Source organism: Pezoporus flaviventris, unplaced genomic scaffold (assembly GCF_033815535.1).
Source record: "Pezoporus flaviventris isolate CSIRO_AGI_PZ_B2104156 unplaced genomic scaffold, CSIRO_AGI_Pfla_v1 ptg000213l, whole genome shotgun sequence".
Lineage (NCBI taxonomy): Eukaryota > Metazoa > Chordata > Aves > Psittaciformes > Psittacidae > Pezoporus > Pezoporus flaviventris.
Window position 1 is genome coordinate 10,819,850 of NW_026892761.1, and position 24,086 is coordinate 10,843,935.

General features: G+C 41.8%; 1 protein-coding gene across 4 annotated transcripts in view; it reads left to right on the top strand.

Moving 5' to 3' along the window:
* PHACTR3 (phosphatase and actin regulator 3) overlaps positions 1 to 24,086 on the top strand; it is a 107,396-nt gene that overhangs the window by 60,039 nt on the left and 23,271 nt on the right. For 3 of the 4 annotated variants that reach the window (XM_061441829.1, XM_061441831.1, XM_061441832.1), the window contains exons 4-8: positions 3,269 to 3,451; positions 7,989 to 8,192; positions 11,696 to 11,960; positions 12,921 to 13,168; positions 19,022 to 19,175. In XM_061441829.1, the coding sequence (XP_061297813.1) occupies positions 3,269 to 3,451; positions 7,989 to 8,192; positions 11,696 to 11,960; positions 12,921 to 13,168; positions 19,022 to 19,175 (1,054 nt within the window). The remainder of the gene's footprint in view (positions 1 to 3,268; positions 3,452 to 7,988; positions 8,193 to 11,695; positions 11,961 to 12,920; positions 13,169 to 19,021; positions 19,176 to 24,086) is intronic. The other variant, XM_061441830.1, reaches the window with a different exon arrangement.

Here is a 24,086-nt window from a genome sequence, read left to right on the forward strand (position 1 = left end):
ATCTGATAGATAGAAATTACGTTCTTTGAAACTAATAATTGAGTTTCTTTGTATAAAACAAATGTCATGACTATAAATAGCCTGTGGGACAATACTCAGTGATGCTATGCTGGAGTGTAACCGAGCAACTGAAGCATCAGAAAAAGAGCATTTGAAATACGATTTTTTTTCATTGCTATAAAGCAAATTTTATATTGGTTTATTAGAGATATTTTAATATTAGGTTTATGTTCAAATAAAAAAAAAATATAATTATTAAACCATCATCTTACTCTAAAACGGAAGCTTTTAGAAAGCTCATTTTTAATTCCTGTCCATTGAACTCTTTGTGTCTCTTGTATTTCTAGATAACTGTTTGCCTTATTAGCATTTCAGCACTATTGGATAGAAAAATACACCCCATTTCTGCTAGAAGTATGCAAGTTCCCCGTATTCCATTAATCTGAAGAAAACGCTAAAATAAAACTCCACAGAGCACATTCAAAGTCAATAATGCTGAATCAATAAGTCTCTTGCTGCCTAAAGATCCATGAGGAAAACAGATGGTCCTAAATTGCAAGAGCATTTTAATAAAATTTAAATAGTTTAAATAAATACATAGAGTCCAGTGAGGAGTGATGACAAGCTGTGCTTTTAAAAAAGGCATTTGCAAACAGACTGCTTTACCTGCCTGCAATAAAGTTGCACAGAGCTCCTATAAACATCAAACTTTTGAGTACCACCCTGCTGCCTAGAAAGAAAAGAATGGCCAACAGCCAGCTGAAGGACACTGTAGCCACCTGCAAGTTATTTTTCTTTACAGAGTGTAGTGAATCTCCAGGTTTGTTTTATTATATTATTAGTAGAAGCAGCATATTAACTGGAATAAAGAATTGACCCACATAATTCTCAGTGATTAGTGCCCTACTTGGACTGAGTTGAAGTGACAGCAGTTTCAAGGCTAAATCCTCATTTTGCAGTAAGTTGCAACTGTCAAAGCAGCACTACTGTGCTAAAAGACTATAGTAAAATCCTAAAATCCCTCTGTTTCACCAGGGTCTATTCCACTTCCGAGCACCTGATTCCTGCTGACTTTCGTACATAGTCCAAAAACTGTGATGCAGCTGCAGTCCAAGAAACCTCCTGAGCAGCTTCATGCATTTACAACAGCTGGGTCACACTCCAGTTCATAGTACAGGGTCTGTCAAGCAGAATTTTGAATTGAACCATTTGGCTCAGAGCAAACCAGAAAGCTAGTGCAGACTCTGCACCAATCTGCGAGCAGCCCAGGGTGAAACTGCAGCATCCTTGTTTTGGTGATGAGTCATCTGGACAGGTCACATCACCCTTTCTCCTCACACAACCCCAAAGCCTGGCTGCCCAGACACACCACACGGGCACAGCTGGGACGGACCAGCTCTGCTCACATGGGGCAAATGCCAACCTGCCCCTTGAAAACTCCTGAACCTGAAATACAGCTTCACTCTAGGGAACCAACTTGCACTCTAAGAGGCTACAGGCTGCAGGGTTTAGCGTATCATGGGATTCATTCCCAATAAAATTACAGCTCTACTTGTTCTGATTACTTTACAATAGGTTGATGATGATGCTACTTTCCTTACCAGTGGATCTAAGGTCTGTGCTTTCTCCTGTCCCCAGACAACCTCTAAAATAGTGTTGGGACGCACTGCCAATCAAAGCAGCACACAAACTTTGATCTAAGAAGAAACTGATCATTTCTGAGCAGCAACATCACTGTTGTAAGTCTCAGATGCTCCTCAACAGAAATTCTTGAACAAGGCTGGTTTTTGCCTGTCATTACTTCATTAGTCATTACACTTTCCATTGCCAGGGATCTGAAGGAACTTGTGTCTGCAGTATTGCTGTAGCACTGCTGCCAGCAGCTTGCTCTTCCGAGGATGTGGGCAACATGCAAAGTAGAGTTACCTTGAAAATATTTAGGGTACTTCCCCCAGTATTTCTCCTCATTGTGAGCACTAAACTGATCAGACATAGCCAAGAGATAAGGGCTGCCTGTCAAATAGTGCAAATAGTGCAGGCAGCTATTAATGCACCCATGATTATGTATAGGCTGCCTTCACAATGAGCTGAAATGTAGGCAATGAACTTTTTCCCCCTCCCCTTCCCTGTATCATAGCAACTGTGCTACTGCAAGGACTATTTTAAGAACAGTAACTTTTCACCAAACGTGATTATGAGGCAGACTGAGTGAGCTCAGCGTACAAAAATACTGCAGCCCTTCCGCAGCATCTCTGGGCCAAAATCTGATACCCTTACCCAAAAGCCCAATAAATTACCCTGCAGATTGTCCAAATAGTATTAAAAAGGGGTAGCTACGAATGTTAGCTATTTTAAATCAACGTTTAAGAAACTTGTCATGATATCATTGCAAGAAAACATAAGCCCTGTCAGAAGCTTCCCGAAGGGAGTCTAGGGCTGAAAAACACAAGTGAGGAGGTCAGGAGTGGACAACAGACATGTCCATCAGCACAGAGCCTGGCTACAGTGGAAAGTAATTACGTGCTTTGGTTTGCAGCAGTGATGTAGATCTTGCAAATTCTGAGAGAGTAATGAATTAAAGGATAGTTTGTATTCTAAGGACTCTTGACTGAATAGGAGAATACTAGAAAAGCTTCAGTCATCAAGATGCGTACAGCTGCAGGGATCGCTGGCACAAAAAAATCTTTCAACTAAGCAAAGAGAGCAGTTTCTAGGTGTACACGAGAAAGGATTTGAACTTCTGATCAGCTCAATCACACAGGACATGCTTTTCAAAACTGAGTAACTAAAACTATGTTCAAAACCTACGGCTTGGTAGGGTATACTAGCAGCGTTGTCTCTGGTAAGGCTTCAGCATTACTGCTGGGGCAGCTGGATGGCAGTGTGTCATTCACAGAGCCTGACACCACTCAGACATGTCAGACCAACCTGGGAAAACACTGCACCATGAGATCTGCTTGTGCAAGTAATTCCCTTCTCCCAGAAGAAACAGTGCACAGTGGCCAGTTGTCCAGCCTACTGGATGCCCACAGAAAAAGGTGTCCTGTTGGGAAGACTGTGTGGATATTAGCATCCAGATGGGTGGTCTCCACAAGTTTTGCATTACAGGTGTTATTAACACTGTTAGAGATCAGGTGCTGCTCTAAGACAAATCTCAATCGCCTGAGCACTAGCAGCTTTGAGACTCACTCTTCACAAGCGGATAACAGGGAATTTCAGCTTTCACTGCTCATGGTTTAGTTATGATTTAAATTATTTCGTGTTTTAGATACTGAAGGCAAAGCCTGCACTGGTGATGATGCCACGAGAGCAACACAGAGTGACCCTCCAGCTCCTGCATGCCAGGCACTTGCCTCTGAAGAGGTGCAGCAAGACAGTACAGCAGCAGCCACGACGACTGTGCCCTCGTTTGGTGAGGAGCTGCATTTGGATGAGCTGAAAGACGATGCAGGTACTGGATATAAAATGTTTTCAAAAAGCTATAAAATATTTAAAAAATATCTCTGCTAAGTTGCTTTATGAGGAGTCAAAACACTAGTGCATTGAAGGCTCAGAGCACCTGGTTCAGCTCAGCCCATACAAGGTTATCAACCAGTACTTAAAACTAGTGATTTGAGACTGCTACCAAACTGAGGGACAAAGCTTGACATAATGGGATTAGTTTGATTATGAGACAATCCAGTCTTGGCATGGTGCCCCTTTGGTATTAGCAGTTACTGCTAAGAAGATGAAACAAGCTTCTCAAAAACATTTCTTAAACTTTTGTGCCAATCCTGAGACAATTTGTCCTGGCTTATGAGAACAATGTCAATACACAGTTCACGCTGTCCGTACCATCACCCTGTCTACAATATGCTGCAAATAACAGTGAAGCTCAATATCGGGAGCACAGGTAAGCTAACCAAAGCTCCTTTCATGCAACTGTGCTCCAGCAGAACTTATCCATGCCAGCAGTTCCTTAGGACCAGAACAGTCAGGTGCCATCCAGCAGCTAAAGGGTTTCTATTCACTTCCTGACAATCAAGTAATGCAAAGCTGCAGAGGTAACATTTTATCCTAGTTTGTGAGGAGTGCCATGTTGTGATTATAGACCTCCCTGCCCTCTGGTCAATCTTTACACTAACTCCATCTGCCCTGGTTGCCTTTTCTTCTCCAACCCACCCCCCCACCCCATTCCCTGATTTCTTTGTGGTCCCCTTGCTTTCACCAAGCCTACCCTTACCCGCTGTAGTTTGCTGAGCAATGATGCCTGCTTACACCCTCAGTCAGCTTCAGCTGCTCAGAAGGGAAACCATTTTTTGAAGCATTTTCTATTTCTTTGCATTATCCTTTCCCACTTCCTTTTCCTCCTGCCCCTTCCATCCCCATGGCTCATGCAATTCTGTTCCTTTTTGCTTTCATATAATATTTTTCTTCTGGTCCATTTGTAGCTCCACTCCACTCTGAATTGCTTTGACAACAGAAACTCTTCTGTCTCCCCAAAAGTACCTCTCCTCATGCTTGTCCTTCACAAGGATTTTTTTCTTTTTTGCAAGCTTAACACCACCATTCGGTCACCCATCACCTACATGTGTTATTTCATCATGAAATATTCCAAAGCACAGTACATGGGCTTCTAAAGATCTATCCTCTTTTTTGCCTCTTAAAATAGAGCAGAAAAATAGATAATTGGACATAAATAGCCTCTATTAATACATGCCCTTAATGCTGTTTTCTTTCTCTTTAAACTCTATGTCTGTGTTTGGTTTTGCATCACCCTCAAAATTGAGGCAAACCCCATTCAGAGTCTATTGCTAAGTTTATTATAATGTTGAGCCTTTCATAACATTTGTCCTTGGGCTTAATCCAGGCCCAGTGCAGGAGGCAACTTTTCACAAATTCATATGAATATTTGACCAGCTAGAAACAAAATGAATTTATTTGCTGCATACCCAATATGTCATACTTCATCCTGAAGATGTGGGATGAAGGTCAGGGAGGAGAAGGGGAGGAAAAACAATGAAATATTTGTAGACTTCATGTTTGGTTAATACACAGAAAAAGAACAGCCTAGGCAGAAAGAGGGCAGTTTTTCCCACCTAACTTAGCCAAAGGGCTTGGGAGCAGTCCCAAGGAGAGAGTTTCTACCTAGCAGTGAGATGGCATTTTGACAAGTGCACTCCATGAATAATTAGCTACTCCAGCAAGGAGTCTATGCCAAGCACTTGGAGTATTTTCAGTAGGATAATATTCTATCTGCAGTATGAAATCTATTAATAGGTCTGTGTACTCAAGACTTAGGTCTGCCTCCAGACCGAGCCAAATGTGCTGTTGTTACCAGAAACAACCACAGAAAAAAACAGAAGGAAACCATTCTTTGCAGGGAATGTAAAGTGGGCATTCCTTGGACAAGAGTGCACAACTGCAGTCTGGTTTTATGATACACTCTCAGAACAGGATTGAGTTCAGAATCAAAAAGATCTATTTTGACTGAGGCAGAGTGTGCTTTGGATCCACCTTCCCTATAGGAAAGGTCCCAGTACAGATGCTCCTCCACATCCATGCTGAACAGCACTTCATTTCACTGATTTCAGCAAAGTTACTGCCAGAAGAAAGTATTGCTCCACTCCGGGGAATGCACTCAAATCTGACTAATTTTCCTATCAAGCTACTAATGTCTACTGAAGCTCTTGATCTTTCTGTAATGTAACCTATTAGTGACTTTATTTTTCTCTTCCTCTATTCCACATTTTGTCTCCTATGCAATAGGCACAAAATACAAAGTGTTGTCAGCCTGGAACAAAGCATTTTGCTAGAAGTATATTTAAAAGAAAATTACTTCTTCCTATAATTCAGGCATATACCACTTATGTCAGCTTTCCTGTCAAGCCAAATTTCATAAGAATTCCTTGTAATGATGCATATTTATTCTACTTTCATGTCTTTTTTGAATGATAAATACTCATTCCTCCTCTTCTAGGCACACTCATTAATCTGTTTGTCAACAAATTAAATGCTATTATCTTGCAGTTCTATTGTTTCCAACTGCCTAAGTGCTCTGGTGCCTCCCCATGCACTCTGAACATGAGGATGCTGAATGTTCATTAATAGAGAGAGTTTATATTCCAAGCAAGGCATAAAACTGAGCCAAGAAAAACTTTGTGACATGGCAGTTGCAGATGCTCACTGCTGTGAGTTTTTAGGAGATGCCATAAAATGGTTTTGAGGAAAGGTGCATTGCCTGGATAATCCAGAATGCTAGGAGGACTAGCATTTGCCATTTATCCAGCTCAAGCAGTATGGACCACTGTCATGCTCTGCACTGGTGGGACCCTACCTGGAGTGCTGTGTCCAGCCCTAGAGTACTCAGCACAGGAAAGTCATGAACCTGTTGGATTGGTTCCAGAGGAACCACAAAAGTGCTGCACAGACTGGAGCACCTCTGCTGTGGAGACAGGCTGAGAGAGCTGGGCTTGTTCAGCCTGGAAAAGAGAAGTCTCCAGGGAGACCTTTAGAGTACTTAAAGGAGCTTATAAGAAAGATGGAGATGAACTTTTTAGCAGGGCCTGTTGTGACAGGACAAGGGTTAATGGTTTCAAACTAAAAGAGAGGAGATTTAGACTGCATATAAGGTAGAAATTTTTTACAACAAAGGTGAAACACTGGCACAGGTTGCCCAGAGAGGTGGCAGATGGCCCATCCCTGGCAACATTCAAGGTCAGGCTGGACAGGGCTTTGAGCAACCTGGTCTAGTTGAAGATGCCCCTCCTCACCTCCTCATTGCAGAGGGGCCAATGACCAAATGACCTTTAAAGATTCTTCCAAACCAAAGTATTCTATGACTCTGTGCTGAGGAGAGGCTTAAACACTTATCTCCCCATTTGGATAGGTGCTTCACTTGCTAGGGTAGGAAAAATAACCCTCATGATTATTACCGAGACTGTTGTCACTGGAAATGCAGTTTGTGGAAAGCCTGGCCATGGTTGGGGTCCTGGATCAGAGTCAGCATTCAGACTCTCTGTCTGACAAGGCAGAGACTAGGATGTGTAACAGAGTGGGAAAGTCAAATAGTGAGGAACTGTGTGAGTTTAAGCACTGCCAGAGTCAGATGATATTTGAGCAGAATTCAAGGATGCTAATCCTGAATTTCATCACTGAAATCCTACCTATGTCCTGCTTCAGCTTCATGCCTTTCTGGGTCTATTCCCATGTGCTCTCATCGCAGCCAGGTCAATCTGATGAACTGCTCAGTGACTCAGCCTGCACTAACTTTAAGAGCTAAGTGCTTTTACTGTCTTTTAGGATGAGCCACTGCTTCACCATCTCTTTGGTGATTGAAGTTTTTCTTAAGTTCTTCACTAATTCTCTGTTCCTCACTAGCTGCTGAGATCCAACGACAAATCTTTTTCATGGCTTTTCTTTGTTATCAGCTTTAACCTCAGGAAAGACTCAACTGTTCTGGAGTCAGATACAGTAAGAGGAGACTTAGGATGCAAGCTGAAGTCATGTATTAAATAAGACAAAAATTAAACTGTGAAAATAAATGTGGACTATAAACAATTGGAAAGTCAGCTTTTGTGTAGTATTCCCGGTTTGATACTCTTTGCCCTCTGGCTGTGTTTTCATAGCATAGAAGAGTACTCACTCAGTAACTGTGCCACTGCAGCTGCGTGCTGTAAGAAAATTCACTGCAGTTCTCAAAACTTGCTTTGCTTTGCTGTCTTTATTATTAACAAAACCAAAAATAACAAAAGGGAAAAAGGCTTTAGGGATGTAAGGGAAGCTCAGCAGTTTTCTCAGTAACATCAAAACTAACATTTCTTCAATATCCTCATTCTTCACCTGCCTTGGCCAGTTGGCTATTTCACACAATAATTGTTTTCACTATGGAAGAGAAGTGTTTCTATCTGTGTGCCATGTGTTCTGTTTTTCTGACTGTTCCTGGCACTGGCCCCCAGCCTATCATTATTAACTTCATGTTCCATTAATTTTACTCATCTTCCTACTAGCCAAGAAAACTTCAGCACCCACAGAAGAATTAGAAGATGCCAGCCTGCCAGCATCTGAAGACAGTCCACAAGCCTTACTTGTACCTGAATCCACAGATTCCCCCCAGAAACAGATGGAAAGAAACCCAGCACAGCTTCCCAGCCCTCCGCTGCTCCCAGCGCCACTGCCGAAGGCAATCTCCAAAATCACAAAAAGCGGAACAGGTCAGTCATTACTGGTCAATGCAGACTTTCCCATCCCTTCTGTGGTGTTCACCTACACAACATAATCTATCATTTTTTTCTCACATCCTTTTTAAGCCTATTGCCACAAGCTGCTGTGAATCAGGCTACTTCTATCAAGTGAACAGAACACTAACGATTTCCATGAACTGAGTGGTCCAGTTGCCCAATAATAACGCACTGATCTCTGTACTTCACATATTCACCTGAATCTCTCGGGGGATTATTTATTGTGAGTCTATTGCAATAAACACATGTAAAACAAATCAAGTCAACTGCAAACATATGCTGAATCAGATGCTCATATTAATATGCCATAAAACACAAGGAAGATTTAAATGTTTTCATTACCTAGACTCCCACTGGATAACAGTACAACAGGCAAAATCAAATTCCAGTCAACAGGTTCTGTAGAGTTTTCTGTCTGAAGAGTTTGCTCTCTAGGGTAGGTCTAAACTTGAGCAATGAAATCTGGTCTAGTTACCCAGAACACACCTAAGTGATACAGCTGGGTCCCACAAAGCAATCCTCCATGCCAGACTTCATGGAATGCTTCAAGAGCAATTCCTCTGGGCCTGATTTTTCTAATGTATTACCAATGTTACATTTTCCAACATTCTGGCACTGCAGAAAGGGTGTTAAAATGATACGATTTTAATTTGTTCCAATTTTAGGGCCCCTACATATGGTAAAAGCAGTTAAAAGGGCCTTATTGCAATCATAATCAAGTCCTTACATCAAAATGTCAGACCTCTTGGATATTTAGACTTTAAAATGACAGCCATTATCTCAACCCTGATTTGCATCCACACTCATGTACTGGGACAATAAATTGGGTTTTTCAAACAGTACAAATACAATACAAACAAACAATAATAGGGTTTTCAAAGTCACCAGGAAATAAAATATCAGAAGGTCATTGTGATCTGACCACTGGGGTTCATAGAAAATACCAGGGATTAGGTCTTTTTTGAGGAAAATTACAAGTATTTGTTTCCTCATGGAAAATATCCATATTTTTCCCATGCTTGAAAGCTGTAAGACCTTCATTGGGAGCTGGATTCAAAATGGTATCAGAATGCTCCTTGGGAGCTGCTGTTCAGATCGCTTCAACATTCTGTGCTATCAGGCAGGCTCTAGCCTGCCCCTTCCAGCTTGCAATGTGAACAGGCTGAGGTTGAAAAGCTCTTTTGTGTTTAGTTTTTGCCTCCTTAACAATGTTAGAGATGCCGTTAGAGGAGTAAGAAATAAGCCAAGCACCAATTAATCAGAGAGGGGGAAGAGGGCAAGGTGCCAAGACATCACTTTGCAAGATTATTCACTGAGCAGCTGTCATCAGGACAAATAAGGTGTGATCTAAGGAAATTCTCAATACTGGCTCAAGATGCAGTGAGGCCTTTGACCTGTTCCAGGAATAAGCCAGTATAAAGATAAAATAAAGTCTCTTCCCATCCTGTGTCAGGGTTGAGCTGAACCCAGGGTTCTTGCTCTGAGAAAACATGGCCACTGTGCAGCAGCATAAGATGACTTATGGTGGGATTTTTGTTTTGTTTTGGGTTTCTTTTTCATCCCCTCAGGCCATGATTCAGTGGGCAATGATTGACCATAAATGTCCTCTGTGCATCTCCACAGTAGCATATAATCAAAATCCCCTTGAGTGCCCAAACCCAGAGAGGCTGGCTGTCTCCGGGCTACAGCAGCCATCCTGATTAGCAGAGAAGAAACTCTGGGGTGGGAAGGTGGCTCATTGCCAACACTACACGTTGGGCACCAAGACTCTAGAAGAAATGCCCTTGTGCTTTCAGACACTTCAGGTTTTAAACAGGGTGACTTTTGGATTAGCTTGTCCAGTGCCTCCTGGATGCACAGAGAGATGAATGAAGCTCTGGCCATTGATTTGTGTTCAAGTTAGAGGGAGAGAAATGTGCAAAAACGAAAGAAAATAAGTAAAAAAAAAAATTTAGACCTTGCTTAACATAAAGGAGAAGATTTTATTGTGGATGCAACTCTCCTCATAGAAGGATGCTCACTTCCTCACCCCACAGATGTGAAATAAAGACCAGGCTTAGTGCTGTCATTCTCAAATGTCTGATTTTGGCTATGGCTAGAGGAGCTCTTCCTCCCACTTGTGCTTTTGCTGTTGTCCTCAGTAATTCTGCCGCCCAGCCTCCGTGGCCTGCTCTGTTTGCAGCACTGCCCTCATGGAGCTGGACCAGATTTCCACGAGTGAACTTAAGAAGAGACATGTAGTTAGGAGCCATTATGCAGGATGCTGGGTCTGAGAGGAAATATTTAATAACTGAAGTTAATACTCAAACCTACATTTTTATATCAGTTTTCTAGTAAGTAATTTTTCCTGCTAGTAGGAACCAAGACATTTTACACGGGTGTTTCAGGATAATCCTGGCCTGAGCAGTTTTTCTCTGCTATGAACCGAAGGATTTATCTCAAAAGTAAGTGAAAAAAAGTGAAAATTAGCTGTGAAATCAAGTTTGCACAACAGCTGTTTCAAGCTGTGTCAGTTTAAATTCTTGTTTTAAACACCAGGTGGCAATAAGAGAAAAGAAATACTCTCGTATGGAGCACCCGCACTGCCTTTTTACACCCAGACAGAGCTACTGGTGTAAACAACGCTGTGTGCCAGAGGCTTTGGCTGGAGATGTAGGGGAAAGGGGAAGGGAACTGCACAACAGGAAAACTAATCAGCATCTTTTTCAGGCCAGATGTTCACTTAGCTTAAGAGCATGAAACTACCCTATTTACAACCAGGGAAATGTCAACTGTGTTTTGGACTCCGGTGCTAGAGAAAGGTATATATCAAAGTCTAAGTTCCAATAAAATGCTCAGATTGCACAAAAAATATCTAGTATGGGGGTAAAAAAATTAGATTGCCCCACTTTTCCTTTTTCATCTCAGTGCTCAATACCACATCATTCCTTCAGATTTCATTTGCCAAGGTTTGTTATGCAAACATTATCCTCATATGATAATGATTTTGGCATTTCCTCAGCTGGCATGTGAAAGCCAGTGGTCCAAGATGTGCAGCAATCAGAGAAACAGATAATAGACACTGGTACATTTTGTCCTGACTGAGAATCACAGTGCATAAATTTTAATACAGTCTTGCCAGAGTCCAGCAGCGAAAGCGCTAGATTGGGAACCTACTGCAGCACAAGCCATTGGTGGTTAGGAAGAACAGTGCTGGCACTCAAAAATTCAGTAGTGGGCTGGGGAAAGGGAGAATCTCATAAAGTGGGAAAGACAGGAAGTGGGGGAGACATCTGTTTTGCTAGATGAAAGATTTGGATCTGTGTCATATGAGCCTTTTGAATTGGGAGAGTTACTCAGCTTAACCAGTTACCTCCTAGCCGGAACAAACATCACCATTTCAGCTGTTCAACACAACAAATGAATTTCAGTGCAAACTCTGTGTGCCAAAAAATAAGAGGCATTGCACAACCTCTTACCCTCTTGTGTTTTGACAGCAGGAAGTGAAATAGATGACCCCGCCATGAAATCTCCTCCTTCTACCATCCTGAAGAATTATGTCATTGTTGGTTCCTCCCAAATCTCAGGACAAGCTGCCCTCTTCCACTCCTCTGGCCAGAAAACTTCAGATCCCCATGTCAGAGGACAGGTAACAACACCAACCGGTTCCCCTCACCTGGCTGCCGTCCACCTGCCTTTACCTCCCAGCAGAGTCATTGAAGAACTCCACAGGGCTCTGGCCACCAAACACCGGCAGGACAGGTACCTACAGCCTCTTGGCTATAGGGGTGCATGAGGAGAGCCATTCCACTAAATCATTTTTCTTGGTAAATGTTCCTACCCTGTTATTAGCATTTTATTTACTCCTACAGCTTGAGTTTGCCACCTTCTTGCTGTCACTACTTTGAACATCCATCCCTGATCCAAGTGCTTAATTTGGTAGTTACCTCCAAAACATGTTCTTCCTTTATAAGAAGGTTACTGTGACATGGAAGTAGGTTTTCAAACAGCTAGAATAATTTCATAATCCTTGACCTATCGCAAAAGAAAATCTCCCCACAAGATAGGAAATTAGAGTAGGTAAGGCATATCCTGCTCTAAATACGAGCATTTTGCATGTGGCAAATGCTACTATCTCAGTATATGTCTCTTGCCTTATATATGAGCACATACGGTATCCATTTTTAATACAAATGCTTGCGTGGGAGTACATTGAGCTCTTTGTCTGGTTTTCCTTAGAAGCCCTCCTGTATATTAGAGGAGAACAGAGATAACCTTTTCCATTCCAGCTTTGGAGTTAAATTGGTAACATTTCTTAATTCCATAACAGCTATTTCCATGGGGAACAGATTCATACAATATTATTTCCAGGCCCCATTAAACCTTTGTCATGATCTTAACAGACCAGTAATATTTCATGCCATGTATGTTTTACATTAGAAGGACATGCTGTGTGGCTTTTTTAAATCAGTACAGTATAGCATGTGGCTATATATCACAGAAATTCACTAACACCCTTCCATACCTTATTTTTATGATAGAGACAGGAAAGTAGATCTGCAGGAGCCATTCTCAACAGAGTTTTGAGAATGCCATCCATGTTATCCCATGTTGAATTCTCTGTCCTGGCCTTTTTAACTTACAAGACATTCTGCTCAGTCTCATGTAATGATAAGTTCCTACCATGGCAGTAAAACTGGGCTGTGCACCTTCCACCCACAGCTTCCATGGAAGAGAAAGCAAAGGCTCTCCAAAAAAAAGAGTGGATGTCCGTCCATCCAGAACGTCTAGCATTGAGCGCAACAAAGAAAAGGAGAACTCCCTGAGTTACAGCAGTGATTCAGAAAATAAGCGGAACTCAGTGAAAGAGTCGGATGAGAACAAAGAAAACATGATCATGAACTCAGAGCTCAAGGAAGACTCTGTTTTTTATCAGGATGAGGAAGTTTTGAATGATTCCATTATTTCTGGTAAGGAAAGTCACTTCTCATATTAGACTATTATTAATAGTCATATTAGACTATTTCAGCCTAACAGAATGTTCTAAACAAGGCAGCATGCCCCAGGAAATACTGAGTAGTGTAAATTCCTCTATTGTCACATCACCTTTGTCAAGGAATCCTGCTGAAAAGCTGAAGTTAAATGTGAATCATGGTGACTGTGATCATGTTAGTGTCGGTATGTACTGCACACTAAGCTGACATTTAGAGTTATGTCAATGTATCAGTATGCTCCACCCCTTCAGTTACGCCCCGTTGTACTACTATATATGAATGGCAGCATTTGCAGACTCATCTCACCATCAGTAGGGAAAGCTTTCTGTACACCTAGTGCCAACGCTGTGGATGGTTTAGAAACATCCCATTTTACAACTATTATTCCACTGCAGTGATGGTACAGCAAAAAAGATGACATAGTGAATGTAGGAAGGACAAGCATCCAGAGAAAAGATCTTAAAGGAGAAAGCCATTCCCTACTTGGTCCTTTTTATCCTTTCTTGAGACATATGTGGAATGTACGATATAATCCTGAGCACTTATTTAAGTGGGCTTTAGTAAAATAATCAGCTCTCCTTAGTAATTATTTTTAGTGCAATGATTATATACGTATTAGTATTTACCTGCAGATGTACACTGGGACAAAGAAAGCAAACAAAGGTGGTTTCTCATTTGATAACGAGGACACAGATATTAATGCAATCCCCTTTCCCATGCAAAACACTTTTCAGCTTCAGCAAAACTAATTTTTTAGGAAGAATTTTCTTTCATTTCTTTCTTTGTTGCTATGCAGCCTTTTTCCTTGTCATTTATCTCACTTTTTGGCATTCAAGTCTTTTAACACCTAAACTTCAGCCTCTGCATGAAGATGACTGTTCCATACACCCCCTAAACTTACCCAAGTCATTACAAGACCTGAGCTTTATCAATGAGATCATTTTACTTTACATGGCTGAAGACCATTGTGGACTGTCTTGTTCTTGCAGGTTATAAATGTGCATTTACAGACCACCTAATTCTTTGTGCAAGCCTGGTGCTTGCCCTACCGGTATTTTAAGTTCAGGCACATTGTAGGCGCATGACAAAACCCCGGGCCACACAAAGTTCCACTATTTGATATCTGTGGATGGGTACTGGGCAAGCTGGGCAACACAGCTGCTTAAGCCATGGAAGTCCCCCAACAGCTTTGGGGATGTGGTTGCTGCTCATTTACTCACAAGCTTGGACATAAGCAAGATATTTCTCGTCTTGACACTGGGTGGCACTGCTTGTGCCAGCATTCGATCAAATGTACCTGTTAACAATTCAGAGAGGAATGAGAGCTAGTGACAAGTGACAGGGATAGAGCCAGAGTAATTCCCCGAAAAGATCCAGATTCTTTCTAGCTTAAAAAAAATCTGGGCTTGCTTGCAAGTCAGGAGGTGAAACTACCCATTAATCCAAAGTTGCTTTACAAATACTGCCCTGCTTTAGTATGTCATCAACTTTGCCATTGCCACTGCGATGCAGAACAGCGAGTGCAACAGCCGTGTGGTTACAGGGAGGTTGGTACAGATAACTCTGAAAAAAGTGAGAAATTGTACCTCAGGTTTCCACTAGCACCTTCCTCAATAAATCATTCTTTGAAACCTCGAGAAACACCAGCCAAGAAAGTGGTCTTGTGCACAAGCTTAAAAAAAAATGTAACTAGCATGTAGCCCACAACTGATAACTTCTTGCAAGCAAGGTCTTCCCATCATCATGCTGTATTAGGTTTTGCCTGTTGCTTGATAGAAAGAACAGTAAACATACAGGAAATTCAATGTCATAATTCAACTGAATTAAACCGGGAACTTTAGTCAGGAGCCTGCAAACCAAGCATGAAAAAGATGTGAATTTTCATAACATTTATTGGTGACCAGGCTGAGCTGCCATAAACCATGAAACGAGCCACAGGCAAGATCCTGCTGAGACAGTTTGGTCATGGGGCAGACCGGCACTGAATTTGCCTTTCTGACTTGGAAAAGTAACTCTTAGGAAAAGAATAATTATACAAGTGTATTTGCAAGTTCACTTTCTACTGAAATTGTTATCAGGAAGGAATTTGCCTTGGAGTGCTGAAAATGGGCTGGGGAAAATTAGTTTGTGGCTTTTTTTCCTCTTTGTTCTCTGGTTTTGGTTTATTTACTAGTTTATTGATTCTGAAACCTCAGATTTGGGTTTCTGCAGCAGGTGGAATAACAGAAGTGGCCATCATTGGGCTTGTCAAGATGAAACCAGATGAATTACACAGTGGTTCCCAGCATGTCTTCCTGACAGGGGGAAACATCATCCCCTACTTTCACTTTGTGGGGCAGGTATTATTTTTCAGCAATTAACCCAATTGCTCAGGCCTGGGGAACGGCTCCTTAGACTTGCAGATCAGTTTAATTCAGATCTCTTGCATTTTTATTTGGTGAAATACCCTAAAGATTAATCAGTGCCCAGTGCATATGGACCATGGGAGTGGCTATAGCATAAGCCTTTTAGAAATCCAGACATCTGGGTGAAGTGAGCACAGCTTATCCTGAGTCAGTTACATGCTCTCCACTCCTCTTAATACCACAGCAGGATTTGGGTTAAAGTTGAGATGTTTTCAGATATGATTTGTGGTTTTGATTTCACAAAGTAGTAGACTCTAAATGCAGAGCAGAGCAGCCTGGGAGCAGTCAAGACTCTGAAAAGCAGCTTCATTTTACTTTGTCTCAAGCAAAGGCTTTCATTGTTCCCTCTCACTTTGAAACAGAAGCCTCTAGGGTGTACACTGAGCTAGCTTTAGCCAGTGCCTCCACATCAGCTTCAAAACCTGACTTCTTGCAAAAATGTCCAGTCTTTTAACTGCAGAACATTGCATTCAGCTGGCCTTCATCTAATAGATGAGGGACAGTAGAAAATGAGCCATGACCTCTTGTGAACAAATAATCACTGGGATTCTCCCACTATTCAAAGATCAGGTATAATATGGTATGACCAGAGTCAGGTATAATCAGGGATGGTATGGCAAGAAATTTTATAGCAGCCTGAAGGGAGTAGGGATAGTCCTGCATGCTCATACCTTCACTGTCATCAGTGGATGGGAGAATAACTGTTTAAGGTGCATCTCCAAACAAAAAGTGTTTACTACATATGTAGAGCTCCCTTATTCTTTCTAAGCAGTTCTGGACACATACATATGCATGTGCATACCTATTGCTTTCAGTGCAGCCAAGATGCACCGAACTGTCTTCAAATGCACTATGCAGATGGGCAGTAAGACTATCATGTTCTGGAGCCATTGGGCTTAATGTGCATGTGCAGCCTTCTCTGCAGCAATCTCTTGACATGACCAAATTCCTTTTACCAACCCATTAAAATTTCCAGGTGAAAATGAGAACATGTTCAGACATACCTGGGAGTTCGCCAACTCCAGGTGTTTCAGATTGTTTCCAGCAGGAATTCTGTTCGTTTCTGGGCTGTATGGATCTAGCACTGCAAGCACCCCCTCTGCACCCACTCCCAGTGTGGTGGAGGCTTGAAAAACCTTGACAGAATCCCAAGTCTGAGGCTTCATGAGCCAAATGTTTCTGATGGAGTCATATATTCAGTTAGCAGAAGGCTGTGTGCAGCATCAGCCAAATCATTTTTCTTTACCCATCTGTTAAATGTATACCTACTACTACACAGAGGGCTGCGTGGTTTAATTTAATTAATGTTTGCAACAGACTTTGAAAGCATTAGAGAAAGATGATAAATTAGGGCACAGCTTTATACTTTAAGTGGGGTTTTGAGCCAAGATTGGTTTCTAAAAAGTTTAATTTTAAACCACTGCAACTGCTAACAGACTTGCTCCTGTTCACACAAGGAAACCATAACTACTTTCTGACCTGGTCTTCCCAAGATGTATACATAGATATGGTGTGGACTCCTCCCCCCTGCATAAAGAAATTTGAGATCAACAGTGATGATAATAATAACAACAACAGCACCAATAGTAATAATAATAATGTAGGTGCACAGATCCCTAGCAAATAAAACCGCAATATTTGGGAATGAAAATCTATTTAGGATTTAGAAACTTGCCAACCTCCAGAGCATTCTTTAAAAATAGACTTTAATCCTATCTCAAATGCCAAACAAAAATACCAATTAAATATAATTTTCTTTAAAAATTACGTGACCTTTTCTAGAAAAGGTGAAGCATTAAATTAAAACCCTTTAAAGTATAAAAGAACCAAAACAAAATAACCTCTTATTACACAACGCCCTCCCAAGATGAAGCAAATACAAAGGCTTAACTGTAGATCCTGTGTACCCTGACAATACCCTAAACCCCATCTGACTGATGCTGCTCTGCAAAGATGATTTTCAGACTCCACTGAAGCCCTGGACTGGACAGCAGAAAAGTCAGCACAGCACGGGAGGTGTGCAGGGACCTTGTGGAAATTTACTTGCTTATAACCTCCCTGTGACATGATTGCTGGAAGACTGCAGTCCTACCAGTATGACTCAGCAGCTCACTGGTTTTAATATCACTTCCCTTTTCTTCCCCTCCCCCCTCCATCACAAGCAAACTTGATGTTTATCAATATGGACATCACCTCAGACTTTCAGTATGCCCTTGAAAATAAAGATGGTGTTCTATTCTATTGTGTAACTTACCTAACACATGAAAAAATGGTTTTCTGAGCTCAGGAGTCCAATTTTCATTTATTTAGCCTGCTGAAGTCTAAAGAGTTCTGCCAGAGATACAGAAACACCTAAACTCAAACACAATTCCCTCTAGTAAGAGTGAAAGGATATTTCTATTGTCATCAGAGAGGCAGCATCAAGGACGCAACATCCAGCACACTGAAGAGCAATAGGCTCCTACCCAAAACAGTTGCTGCATATTCTCCTATGAACATGTTTTTGTAATGGCAATGTTTCAGGTTATCTGGTTTGATGGAAAGCATGTGCTATATTTTTTACAGTAAGCACAACCAGTCATGCAATCACAGTAACCATTTGTGTCTCTTGCTGCCTAATGTCCAATAAAGCTGCCAGCATTCTGTGAGTCATCCTAAAACCTGGCCTTTTGCTGTCATTCCTTGCAATATTTGCCCCTGCTCCATTCAGAGGAAAAGGCCTAACGCTGACAGAGTAATACTGATTGACAGATGAAATTCTGTTATGACACACTGTCACACTGGACAGGATATAGACATACATCATGGCTTGTATTTAGTGTTAGCGTGACACACAGTGTCTGGTCACAGTTCTGATCCTCTAATTTCTAATGCCAGAAAACCAGAATCATACTTTATATCTCTCTATATATATTTTTACATAGATATGCCTGTCTGCATATATACACACATGCCATGCAACAACTTTGTTTTAGTTACCATTACCTATCCCTTGTTACACCTTGTGACCCAGAGAGGAAGGTGTACATGTCCCGGTCACTTCTGCACTGAGTGATTCAGTCCTCCCGCAAAGGAACCACTAACTGGTTCAGAAAACAGGGATGGCTCTGGGCTATGGGGATGCTCAGAGGACTGAGGCAAGAGTCACAGCTTTAGACTTCTAAACTAGCAATGTGAATCATGTCTCAGCTGCAAATAATTTTCACCTGAGAGCACTGCTTGCTTCTAATGGATAATAATGGCACCAGAGGAATATGATCCTTCTAGATTTGTACGCAGTTTTGTGTCTGAGCCCGGCACAGCTGCTCATTTCACACTGACATACAGACCACTGTCGCTCCCTAGGTTTTCTGCTCTTTTAATGTTCACTTCTCCTTTCCAGGAGCTGTCTTTCTAATTATTTTCTTTTCAATGCATGTCCCAGGTACTTTGCCAAGAAAATGCAAGAAAGAACTGCTGGCAGTAAAACTACGAAACAGACCAAGTAAGCAGGAGCTGGAAGACAGGAATATTTTCCCAAGGAGGACAGATGAGGAAAGACAGGAAATCCGGCAGCAAATTGAAATGAAGCTCTCAAAGTAAGTCTTTTAAGAAGAGGGGGGAACTTCCCTTTACAATGAAGCATCCTGTGGGTACTGCCAGATGAGACACTGTCACCCACCCCCAAGTCCACTTCCTGCACATCAACAACTTAAAAAAAAAAAGAAATCTTAACTACCTCTTCAGTCAGGATTCCCTTGATTCAAATTAAAAAAGGCAGAAGTTAATGTGGGAGGCAAAATTCTGCCATATCTACCTGCAGCTCCACTGCAACAAAGGGCAATGGAGCTGGGGAAGGCTCTTGAGAACAAGTCTTATGAGGAACAGCTGAGGGAACTGGTGGAGAAAACAAGGTTCATGGGAGACCTTATTGCTCTCTACAACTACTTGAAAGGAGGTTGTAGTGAGGTGAAGGTCAGTCTCTTCTCCCAAGTAATAAGAGATAGGACAAGAGGCAAGGGCCTCAAGCTGCACCAGGGGAGGTTTAGGTTGGATATTAGGAAAAGTTTCTTCCCCAAGAGGGTGAGGTGATTAGGCTTTGGAACAGGCTGCCCAGGGGGCAGCTGGGGAACCACCATCCCACGAAGTGCTCAAAAAACATAGGTTAGTGGTGGCCTTGGCAGTGCCAGGGTAAAGGTTGGACTTGATGATTTTAAAGGTCTTTTCCAACCTAGTTTATTCTATGATGTAATCAAGATTTTGAGGTCCTCCAGAAAGGCTAATGCTTTAACAAAAATAAGAATGGAATTATTCATTAACCTGATTTTGCTTTGTCAGCGCTAGGTGAATTTGAGGATAAAGGTAATTGTTACAGCTGCATATTTATTTGAACAAAGGAAGGCTGCTGTACACAATGGTGGCTACATTTCTGCTTTAATGAAGAAGCAGGTTCAGCAGCACTGCCCTCACACGAGTAAGGTGCTTGTGCAAGGCCAGCAGCAGGGACAGCAGGGATCGGTTGGTTTTGATCAGTAACCAGGGCAACAGGGTAGAGCCAAGAGAGAAACAGCATTACTGCAGCATGTAGCCTAAAGCAAAGATTTAAGGTAACTGTGAGGCTCAGACTGCACCATTTGGGTTTTGTTTGTGGGGTTTTTTTTGAGAGTTACATTTGGATATCTGCAAACATGAATATTTTAGATGAGACAAAGGGGTTGGTTAAATAATCTGTGCCATGCTTGCCCACACTGGGACAGCGAGCACTGCTCACCGCCAAAATGCTTGCAATCAAATTGAGAAACATGAATAAAAGTTCATTTTCAAGGCTTATTAAATATTAAATACTCAAGCCTCTCCTGAAAGAAACATTTATTGATATTTAGACTAGCTCCATTCATGTGTGTGCATTTGATTAAACTTTACCGCAGGGGACAGGGAATGAGAAGTATGCATATGGATCAAAGCAAATAGGCAGAGTTTATGGAGGAAAACACCACTGCCATAGGCACACTTGCCCTCAGCTAAGAAAAGAACTGCTGAGTGAACACTGACAAGATTTTGGGTGCACTTCACGATGCTCCTGCAACACTGGAGATGAGTAATCACTTTCCTCCAGTCTCAGTGACTGCTGTTTATTCTTTGCAGCATGGTAGCACTTAATACCCAAAGGAGAACAGTGCATCATGCCAGTGACTGCCCAAGACAGAGGAGATGACAGTCCCTGTCACAAAATCCCATGTATATCCCATACAAGTAGAGAATATCACATTACGATTTACATTATATTGCAAGGAAGTACAGGCAGAGTAAATCATAGATGTGCCACATTAATACCCATTGTCTCAGGGAGGAAAACGCAATAGACCTTGACCATGGCCTTGACCATTTCAACCGTGCAAACTTTCTGTGTTCATGTCAGGGAAATATTTCAAGCCGCTCTTCAATATTGTGAATGCCAATATTCTAGCCAGTCAGTTGCTCCTGAAATGTCTTCACAGGTCAGGACCTTAATTTTATGGCTCTAAAATATACAAAAAATGGTTTCCACCCCACTACATCCCTAAAATCAAGTTCAGCTGTCACAGAATATTCACTGATATATCCAGCATACCTTGTATTACTGAGCTGCTGAGGTCACATCTCTCTTCAATACAGTCTGACTACTCTTAGCGTGAATGTCTAATGTAATCACAGCTAAAAACAACTTAAAGTAGCATAACTACAGGCTTTAGCCTTTTCATTTACAATTTCTCTTGCTTAATAAGAATCCTAAAGAATTATTTTAAAGGAGGCATATATGAATTCAAGTGTCAGTACCAGGACTTAAAAAGGGAACTGCTCTGCTGGTGAGGAAAAGTGTCGGTCATTACTAGAAGCCAGGAAATGTCTTCTCTATGGGTAAATACAGTGAAGGAAGCCTCAGTAGTGTCTGCTGTGGCCCTATGAAGCAGTCTTTGGTACAGGCCATTAGTCTCACTGGTGATATCTAGAGGATGGCTAAAAGCCATCTTTGTTCCAAGCAGAGGAAGACAGGCTTTCATTTAGCAACTTCCTCCCAGAATGTGGGAGATTCAGTTCACTTCGGGGAACAGACGGTGCAGAGATTGCTAGAATATCCAGGAATGGCAAAACAGATTGGAAGCAATTTCCCATACAACTTCCAGCACATATGTGCATTGGCAGAGCTCAGCTCAGCTCTTAACTCATCCAACAGAATAGAACATGATCATGCAAACAAGCTCAGGTGGTGGACGCATGCAGAAAAATATTTATACCAGGAAAAGTAAGTAAGTGTCCAAAAAGACAAAAAGTAAAAGTGAGTACTGGTAAAGACCAAGGACTCAAAGCCCTCGTGATATCCCTCTGGAGTTTCTGATTGGGACTGACAAGGTCTCACTCCACAAAACCCAGACAACCCTGGAGTTCCCACTCAGAGCACAAACTGGCAGTAGCATTGAAACATAATCACTCTGGAAAGAGAGAAACTCTTGGATGAGATTTTATGCTCTTAAAATGAATTCATTTTACTGATTCTTGTGCAGCGTAATCTCTTTGTGACAACTTGGAAGTCTACCATTAAGGAATCCTAGAAGTTCTGGTGTGAGGTACCGGTTGGGAAATGGGATCCAATAGAAATGTCTGCTCTCTGGATGATTTTGCAACTACCTATGCAGACAAGAGCACATTGCTGCTGCTGCTGCACTGGTAACACTGATAACAGCCATGGGACTTGCTGGCTTGGTTCTGAATCCACATGTACCGTCATGCTAGAGACCTGTACTTTAGCACAGCAGAATAATGTCCAGGCAGATTAGTGAGTAGCTATTCAACAGCTGGCTGCATGAGAATGGCAAGTACACAGTACAAGTACATAGGCAGTTGTTTTCAAGATGAATATTTCTCAGTACATTTGTACATATTTGAAAGCTCACTAGCAAATTGCCTCAGTCCCACAGTCCTATACTCCGGAGGGAAAGCTGTGCTGACATATATAATGTGCAAAGTATACTGAATAACTTCAAAAATGGAGAGACAAAAAACCCCAACGTTTTCCCGAAAGTGTTGCATTTTTAAATGGTTCTGTCTGTAATATATTGCAATGGTAATTGTGAATCTGCTGGGAAAACCAGCTTTCTGCTATTACGCTGACGAGTGTTTATGCAGTCAAGGCTAAAATCCTTATTTTTCTTCACTTTCCCATTAATTCCATCACAAAAGAGAGATTGAGGAATTCTGTTATATCTTTTGAGCCAGATTCTACATTTCAGCAGTGCAAGTCCACTGACTTCAGATTTACCATTGACTGACAGCAGTGTGAGTGAGTACAGATTCAAGTATTCATTTATGTGCATTGCTGCTTTTGAAAAGTGTATTTCCCTATTTCCTGCTCCCAGCCAATTCAGTCTCCCACTTGTTGCCATGGAAACAAGTACGTCTCCCTCCTCCTCCATCCAAAATGGCAAGATTGCATTTTCCCCAGATTTGCCTTTCCAGTAGTGTTTCTCTTACTAATTCACACTTCCCCAGTGCCCCAGGCATAGTGTGCACTGGCAATATTCTACTGTGCATTAGGCAACAGGGCTCTCAACAGGTCTTGGTTCCCATTATGTGTTAGGAGCACAGATAATAAGCCCTCAACGGAATTCCATGAATTGAGAGCTCTTTGTGTCAAGAGGCAGAAGAGACGTTTGCAAGTACAATTATTTGCAATACCCGTTTTCTGCCTTACATACTCACTTTGTTCTAGAAGCTGAAACCTGGGGGAGTAAAATGGTTGCTAGACTGAAGAGTGACATAGGAAAAAGGCTGTTTAATTACATTTGGTATCTGACTGCTTAGAAAGTTCATGTTTGAACTGCCTGGGTGGCTGGTGCTTCTCTAGTATGCCTTGTATAGCCACAGTTAAAGGCACTCCACTGTTACTTAGTGTTGCAATGAAAACATGAATTCCCGGAAAAGACTACACTTGTAATTTTCACTTCATGCTCTTTTTCGCCTCCTTGGATATTTGCATAAGTAGACATGATGCATTAAACAGCACTTAAAAGATTATGGAGAGAGGAATTCAGGTACAGCAATGTGGACATCAAAGGCGCCAGACAGGAATAATGATGCTTTTGTGGACACCGAGTGGAACCAAACCTCAACTGCCTAAAACTGATCTTTACCACATTGAGAATGTTGGCATGAGTAAGTGGATCATGCTGGGGAAAGGTATCTTGGCAATGTAAAGTGAAAAGGAGGTATCTTATTCAGTACTTTACCACATTTGGAAATCTGTAGTGCTAGTGCTGCCCTAAGGTTGTCGGAAAGGCATTTTGAGTTGACTTACCCAGAAACTGCAGATGTAGCTAAATGCACACCCAGATTAGACCCTGGGTTGCACCTTGGCCTTGTGTAACAGAACGTGAAGTTCACAGGGGAGACTGAACAATACCAAGCAAACAGCACTTCAGATTTTGCAGCCTAAAAGCAGAAAGCGTGACAGCTCAACACTGAGCAGTCATAAA